This window comes from Mercenaria mercenaria, chromosome 3, assembly GCF_021730395.1.
Source record: "Mercenaria mercenaria strain notata chromosome 3, MADL_Memer_1, whole genome shotgun sequence".
In the NCBI taxonomy this organism is placed as follows: Eukaryota; Metazoa; Mollusca; class Bivalvia; order Venerida; family Veneridae; genus Mercenaria; species Mercenaria mercenaria.
In genome coordinates, this window is record NC_069363.1 from 103644500 (window position 1) to 103653477 (window position 8978).

The 8978-nt window shown below is 34.7% G+C and overlaps 1 protein-coding gene across 4 annotated transcripts in view; it reads right to left on the reverse strand.

Annotated features, from left to right (window-relative positions):
- The window catches only part of LOC123523785 (lethal(3)malignant brain tumor-like protein 3), a 45110-nt gene extending 36137 nt beyond the window's left edge, over positions 1–8973 (reverse strand). Inside the window, exons 1-3 of one of the 4 annotated variants that reach the window (XM_045301439.2) lie at positions 8862–8973; positions 6552–6745; positions 3546–3646 (exon numbers count right to left, since the gene is read on the reverse strand). In XM_045301439.2, the coding sequence (XP_045157374.2) occupies positions 3546–3646; positions 6552–6717 (267 nt within the window). In that variant the 5' untranslated portion in view covers positions 6718–6745; positions 8862–8973. Of the gene's footprint in view, positions 1–3545; positions 3647–6551; positions 6746–8235; positions 8339–8484; positions 8626–8739 lie in introns of those variants that run through there. The other 3 variants (XM_053539578.1, XM_053539579.1, XM_053539580.1) reach the window with 3 other exon arrangements.
- Between the last annotated feature and the right edge of the window lie 5 nt (positions 8974–8978).

The window sequence follows — 8978 nt, forward strand, 5'->3', positions numbered from 1 at the left end:
CCGTTTGGTTTTAATATGATACAGTGAAAGTGCGCTGAAACTTTAACGTGAAATTTCAAATAAAAAGAGGGATAGTTAATCAAGTTTTGACCCTTCTGTCAAAAGATGCAGGTGACCTTGATGATGTGGGACAATTACTTTAACCCTTACCCAGCTAAATTTCTATTATGAACTTTTCCATCTTTCAATTTGTACAGTACCATTAACTGCTGAAAGGGGTCCTTACCAAACACATACAGACTGAATGGCCAACAATGCAGATCATGACCAGACTGCATGGATGTGCAAGCTGATCATGATCTACATGGGTTGCAATGGCAAAATCAGTCTTGTCCAGCATAAGGGTTAAGTTTGATTCAAATCCCTTGTGTAATAACAGAGATACAGAGAAAATGCATTGATCAAAAGTAACCTAAAACTAGAAGATGCTTTTGTAAAAAAGCGCATGTCTCCCCCACTGCATAGTCGTATATGCAAGAAGTCAATAGGGGACAAGAGCAAAAGTCAAAAGAGACACTGATGGTTGGCTGCAATAGGGATCTTCTATTTGGCATGTCCAATCATCCCACTTAGTTTCAACATTCTGGGCCTAGTGGTTCTCAAGTTATGAATTGGATACGGTTTTCCATGTTCGGGCTGCTGTGACCTTGACCTTTGATCAAGTGACCCCAAAATCATTTGGGGTCATCTACTCTCATGTCCAATTATCCTATTAAGTTTCAACATTCTGGGTCAAGTAGTTCTCAAGTTATTGATTGGAAAGAGTTTTCTATGTTCAGTCCCCTGTGACCTTGACCTTTGATGAAGTGACCCCAAAAAACAATAGGGGTCACCTACTCTGTTATTCCTATCTCCCTATGAAGTTTTAAAGTTCTAGGTCAAATGGTTCTGAAGTTATAAACCGGAAATGGTTTTCCATTTTCTATCTGCTGTGACCTTGACCTTTAATGGAGTGACCCCAAAATCAATAGGGGTCATCTCCTCTGCATGACCAATCATCCTATGAAGTTTCACAGGGATCAGCCTAGGTCAAAATTTTAGGGAGAAGTGACTTCTCCCTCCACAGAATTTAGGGAGAAGTTGAGAAATTTAAGGAGAAGAATCGGCATAGCATTCAGTTTCTTGCCTATATATATCCACTTTCTGTGGGTCTAGCTGTAACTTATAAACAGTAATTATTTAAGAAAATTGATTCTTGCATTATCATTTTCATGAATTTCTAAATAAAGTATAAACTTAGCGATGAAAAAGTCGCCTTTAAATTTTTATCCGAAATTTACATGTCCGAAATTCGTAAATTTAACAGGTGCACGATCAAAACGGCGTGAAAATTTTCATTAATGTTTCGATTCTCGTACTTTTATAATGCCCGATTTTTGCACCAATTTGTTCAGATTTATACATTTAATTTATTCATTTATTATTTTTTTCGAAAATAATACCAAACTCGTAGTTAATGGCGATCTTTTTACAATATTTTGTACGGCAGTTCTGACGTCCGCGAAATCATTTTTTATCCACAGTACCCGAGCCGTTCATTTACAGAAATTGACCGTAATTATGGTAATTGAAATAATTTTTGAAGTAATCTTTAATAAAATGAAAGAATAATATACAATTGTTGCATAAAATCATGCTCTCGTTAAGTTTATCGGTTTTTTACACGCCGATTGAAAATTTTCAAAATGGCGGCGGCTTACAATATTATTGATTGACACTGTTAGATATGAACGCTACGATTGGCTGGAGTTTGACAGGCGAGTAGGCGGGGTTGACTATGGATTTATCGATAATTTAATCTAGAATATGCATCAAGTTTTGCAACTTTAAGTAAACAGATAATAACTCGCTGAAAAGCTCGGCGATTTGGATTTCGCCCGGAGGCGATAATTAGGCGAAGTGGCCGACTTTAAAGCGACGATATCGCTCAAATCGCCTTGTAGGCTGATCCCTGTTTCAACATCCTGGGTCAAGTGGTTCTCAAGTTACTGAATGGAATTTGTTTTCCATGTTCAGACCCATGTGACCTTGACCTTTGACCAAGTGACCCCAAAATCAATAAGGGTAATCTAGTCTGCATGTCCAATCATCCTATGAAGTTTCAACACTCTGGGTCAGGTGGTTCTCAAGTTACTGACCGGAAATGGTTTTCCATGTTAAGCCCCCCGTAACCTTGACCTTTACTAGAGTGACTCTAAGATAGATAGGGGTCATCTCCTCTGCATGACCAATCATCCTATGAAGTTTCAACATTCTGGGTCAAGTGGTTCTCAAGTTACTGACTGGAAATGGTTTTCCATGTTCAGACCCCTGTGACCTTCAACTTTAACTGGGTGATCCCAAAATCAATAAGGGTCATCTACTCTGCATGTTCAATCATCCTATGAAGTTTCAACATTCTTGGTCAAGTGATTCTCAAGTTATTGATCGGAAATGTTTTTTCCATGTTCAGGCCCCTGTGACCTTGACCTTTAATAGAGTGACCCCAAAACCAATAGGGGTCATCTACTCTGCATGAGCAATCATCCTATGAAGTTTCAACATTCTGGGTCAAGTGGTTCTCAAGTTACTGACCAGAAATGGTTTTCCTTGTTTGGGCCCCTGTGACCTTGACCTTTAACACAGTGACCCCAAAATCAATAGGGGTCATCTACTCTGCATGATCAATCATCCTCTCATGTTTCAATATTCTGGGTCAAGTGGTTCTCAAGTTATTGATCGGAAATGGTTTTCCATGTTCAGGCCCCTGTGACCTTGACTTTCGACGGAGTGACCCCAAAAACAATAGGGGTCGTCTACTCCATAAGTCCTGCCATCCTATGGAGTTTGAAGGTTCTAGGTCAAATGGTTCTCCAGTTATTGATCGGAAATGAAGTGTGACGTACTGACAGATGGACGGACAAGACATAATTCTAAGTAAAATGGGGGCATAATTCCTAAAAAATGATGCAAGAGTTATAGACCTTATGTCATATGATGTAGGCAATGATGCAGAACAGCTATTTTTATTTTGAATCAAATCCATTTTGTATTAACTGTCAAAGATAGAATGAAAGTGCACCATAATTTTAACCTGAAATTCTTAGTAAAACGAGGGTCCCTCGCCTGAGGGTATTCATGAAATTTTAGTGCCAGAGCTATGACCCTTTGTGCAATATGATGTGGATGACGATGAGGAATAACTTTATCAAGTAATAACAGATTTAAAGAAAAAGTGCATCAAATCTGCAACCAAAGTATATGGACACAGAAGGACATGAATGTCTGGTTGGGTAGGATAACTTTGTATAGTCAAACTAAAAAGCATGTAAACACAAACGCCAAGTAGCTACTTTGAATTGTGTGAGAATTGTTTCAGATGGTCATGCAAGTTTCAATACCATCATTCATAAGTCTTTCAAGAAGCAAAATTGTTTATATAGTGATGACTAGACAATCAAACAGCATTATCAGTACTTTACTAAACCAGTTCTACTGCAAACATTAAAATTTCATGCAAGTATATCTGTAGAGTTTATGGTTCAGCTCAAGCTGGTTACACATACCTTGATAACTTGTTCACTTGGTATCGAATGTGGCTGAAGACTGGGTCTAACATTTCCTGTTGTGACAGCAACTGTCGCCCTTGGCAACCCTTTTCCTTTCCCTGTATAAAAAGAAGCACTATAAAGTAATATGATCACAAAACTTGCACAAAGTTACAAAACACCAGCTTTAACAATAAATAAAATCAGGAATATCCTAAACAAATTTTTCCATACTATTTCAAATAATTTTTTTTGTGTGTTGTTTTGCAGCCTGTTCTTTTGCCAACTTGTAATCATTTAATTATCGATGATCCAGTGGTTTTGGCTGAGACAATATTTGAAGACTTTTTTAATTTTTAGCTCTGGCTGCCCCTATGTGCAACCAAGCAGAACTATTTGAACAACTTCACAAGGGGACCACTCAAGGAAAATCCAGGCTAAGTTTAATCAAAGAAAATGTTAATGGAATGGATGGAGTGAGATATCACAATACTAGTAACTCACACTGTGCTCTTGTCAGCTAAAAAACTGCCTATTTTCACATATACCGAAGTCAATACTTTTTTCTTGTGTTAAGTCTCTATGAAATATATGACAAAAATTACTGTAAAGTATGTCAGGTATCAAACTCGCAGCAACTATCTCCTCTAGTGTTATGCTAATTTAACTGCTGTCACAAATATGGTGTGACCATTATTATTATTATACCTAACTTATATATAACTCTTTTCATACAAAATATGTACGTTCAAAAGTGCTTTACAAAAACATATCAAGAACACATACACATACATACATGAAAATATATTGGTAAATGATTAAAATGAATAGTAATTAAAACAAGATCATCTATAAATTACCTTCAACGTCAAATTACATTATGAGACCAATCCCTTTCTAAACACAAAATAAACATTTCATGGTTTTTGGTTTAACACCATTTTTAACAGTATTTCAGATTTTGTTATTCATTTATAACATAATTATGTGAATGTGATCTGGTTTAACGCCATTTTCAACAGTATTTCAGATTTTGTTATTCATTTATAACATATGTGAAAGACATGCGTTTTCAAAGATTTTTTTAATGCAGACAGTGAGCTTGGATCTCTGATGCTTGCAGGGAGGGCATTCCAAAGCTTTGGAGCTGCATGCTTGAAACTTCTGTCACCATACTTTACTGTTCGACTCCTTGGTACAACCAAAGACACCAGGCCATTTGCCGGCCTTATGTCTCTACGAGGCTTGTACATGTCCAACATATCGACCATGTACTTAGGAGATTCATTGTGCATGGCTTTGTATGTAAGTGTCGAGATTTTGAACTCAATGCTGTGCTGAACCAGAAGCCAATGCAACTCCTTCAAGAGTGGCTTGATGTGTTTGTATCCTGGAGTCCTCATGATGCAGGCAGCTGTGTTGTGTACACACTGAAGTTTCTGCAGTGAGTCTTTGGAAATTCCATACAGCAGCGAGTTACAGTAGTCTGCTTTCGATGTAACCAGAGAGTTCACAAGAGACTTGGTAGCATCAGCTGTGATGTACTGCCTGATGTGGCCAATTTGCCGAAGTTGTGCGTAACTAGCTCTACAGAGTGTTAACATGCTGTGTCGTGACCATGTTTGAATCCATTCTAGCACTGAGATTCTTCACACAAATTGATGGAAACCATGAAAGTCACATATCATGCTATAATTTTCTATTTTTATTTTCATTTTTCACACACACTAGCATTAATTTCTTAAAGTACAATTTCAACATCTAATTTCAAAGGATGATCATGAAATAAACATTTTTTCAAAACCTTGATAAAACTTTTAATGATGGCAATTACTGGTTCCTGTACCACTTTTCACATACATAATACGGTATAACTGGAAACCAACAAACTGTGGTCTGGTCATAATGTGAGATTGAATTATGGATGAACAATGGTTGCACATGACGTAACTTTGAGCATCTGTAGCTAAACTAGGGTTTTCACAGTCAGCCGCAGAAATCAGTTCAATAAAACAGCTAGTGTTTTTAATGAATAGATGTTCTTTCTTATAATCATATCTGATGAAACTTTTCCCTTTTCAAATAGATCACATTTTTTCTAAAAGGCAGAACTTGATTGCAATCTGATTATAATTTAAACTTAAGAAAATCTGACAAACAAAATGATACAGGTGTGTGCTTGATTTTTTGCCAGATTCATTTTGAAAAAGGACCTAAAACAAGTTTTCTTAATGGGAGTCTATGGGAAAATCATTTGCGAAAAGAAAATTTTCAGGAAAGAATATTTTGAATGTTTTAAGTACAAAATCAGAAAAATAAATGCATATATATGTCCCTGTACTTATTTGAGATATATATTACTCATGATTAAAAGAGACCAGTAAATTTCAAGGAGATTTTATATGACATGACTTGTTCATGTGTCAGCATTTTCATTATTGTGATTGTTCTTTTATCACTTCTGAATTAAGATGCCATAATTGGTAGGACAATTTTATTTTTTAAGGCTTTATTCTAGGTCCTCTGGATAAATGCTATAACACCATTATGCTATTTTTATCAAATGTGTTGTACTATCTTAATATTTATTTAAAAGGCTCATTATGCCTTTGTTTAAATTGTGGCTGCCATATTTTCCATTAGGAGCATAAAATATATATTTTTTTTGTTAAATCTCATTTCTGATAATAGTTTTCTCTAATATTTGCCAGGTGTTTGAATAGTGATGAACACAGAAGAAAGTTTTATTGAATCTATCGTCTTTTATTACCTCCCTTTATGGTCTAATTGTAATAGTTCATGTGTAATATTAAGAATAGTGCCTTTCTACCCATATCATTATGCATAACATCTATTTGGGTAGCTTTTTCATCTGCTTTTGACATAAAATTTAAAGCCTTCAATACGGGATTTTAAAAACAAAAAAAATCTACTTGAGAAATACATGTATCAAGGCTGTAATTGCATCACAAAACACAAAATATTATTTAAATATAAATCAAGCTGTGAATGTTTTTGTAATACCTGTGGGATCATTTATGTCCGTTGTTGGTACAGCACTGACAACAGTTGGTAAAGTTAAAGAAGCTGTTGCTATGGCAACCGGGTCATATTTTATCAGTGGATCATCTGCACTGTCTGACTTTTGTTTCTTTAATGGAGGTTCGCCAGAGTCCTGTTGGGGATTCATTTTCTTTGGGACTGTTGTTAATTATAGTCTGTAAAACATAAAAGATGCAATTAGACCATCTTTTTTATGATACAACATTTTTAGCCCACATACAGTTATAGAACAAAAAAAATATCATGCATGAATTATCAACTGTTTATGTAGTAACCTTTTTTTGTAATTACCTCCCTTCTAGGAGCCAATTACATTCCCCTTACAAAGATGCATCTTTCATATTAGCTTATGAAATCAATAAAAAAAAACAGAACAGGCAAACAATCTTTAATATTTCTATATGCCTGTCCTGTGAAATTCTTGAAGCACTCTCATATCAATACCAAATGAACAAAATTAAACAATATAAGAATCAAATGCCCTGGAACAGATCTATATCAATATTATACCAAATTCTTTATACAGTATTGTAAATATAAATAACAAATTTACCCATCCTCTTGGACAGATGGACTGCCAGCTCAGTAAACATTGTGGAAGTAATTTACAAATATAATACCAAATTCTTTATACAGTATTGTAAATATAAATAACAAATTTACCCATCCTCTTGGACAGATGGACTGCCAGCTCAGTAAAAATTGTGGAAGTAATTTACAAAGAAAGTCAAACATCCTAGAAATGTCAACTTATTAAGCCTCCGAAGCAAGACCAACCTAAATGATGTTCGTGTTTTCCCTTTCATTTTTAACACCCATTTCATTAGCTGGTAGGTTTGACTGAATTTTTTTTCTTATACCAGTTTAATTTTGTTGATACATTTCAAAGTAACATATTAATTATAATATATAACATGTGCTACGAAATTATAAAGTCTATACTCCCTGAGCAAAATTATTAATATTTACAGCATTTCTCAAATAACCAGTTCCAGGCCCAGGGGGGGGGGGGGGGAGGGCAGTATCAAGTGTTGTTTTGGGGTATAATGTTTCCCCCCTAAGACTTTCTGTACACTGATATATAATATGAAAATTATAATTGTTTATGAACTACAACCAGATCTTCTAAAAACAATATTTATCAAAATGAAACAACACAATAATCATATTTGTTTGAGGAACTTTCAAATTCAGAAAAAAAATGGTGTCATTTTTATTTCCAAGTAACCCCAAAAAATGTCAAAGAATTTTTTAAGCCTAACCATACTGCAAGTGCTTAGAAGATTGTCTCCTGCATGTTTTTGGTATTAATCTTGTAAAATGAGTTTCATTAAAACTAATCAGTACCATGTAGGCCCTTAAAATATGTTGTTGTTTTTTTTTGTTCAGAAAATTTAGTCAGACTAAATGAAAACTAATTTAAATAAAACAAATTAAGAAAATGTATCAAACAACTGTTTAGAGCAACAACAAACTGGAATTTCTGAATTTCCAGTTACTTAATAAAACCCTCATTGGGCCCCATTACTGACAAAAATAATTCCCTTAAGAACCTCACAATGCACTGTACTCTGTAGCTACAGTTTGCATTAATTTTAGGTGATTTGCATATTACCAATGATATAACAGAAAAACAATCGAATACCAGATGATGTTACTTTTGCATGACACATTGATTAAACAAGATATTTTACAAAAATGTTCTAATGAGTCGTGTGCAAAGCCCGTGACCGCATCAAAATGGCGACGCATCCGTTGGCTTAAGCAAAATTTCTTGAACATGATTTTGAAAAAACAATGCCATCTAACTGGACAAAAATAAATCAGTCTCCTAAATAAGATATTTTTCTAAAAGTCTGCTAAATATAATAGAATAACTCCTGTGATTTAATACCTAAACTCAGCATAAACGAAATGGAAAATATGCCGTGTCCTGTAGCCTCGTTTTGAAATTTCAACGGACGTGATCAACAAACAGATATTTTCGATTCCTTCGAAGCTTTGCTATCTTAGGAAAGAAAACGAAAACTCGTGTAGTTGCATTTCTGTATAATTTTGTAATAAATGTAATATTTTGCTAACACAAGATTATAATTAAACAGCACTTTATTCAACGCAGTAATTAAGAATGAAAAAGAAAATAGCAAACCTCTTAAACGAAAATCAGGTTACAAAAGTGACAATTTTACATTCAGAACATTGAATGCAGATAATAAAACACTATAAAATTTTAAAACAGTAAATGTTGCAGCCTTTGGCTAAGTTGCAAACCTGTAAACTTTCCAAACACTTATAAACAAATTGAATTTCACATTATAATTTCATCCCCGTGCGCCATTTGCATTTGAGGGAGTAAACGAGAACAGCGGAAGCTATCTTTGGCAACTT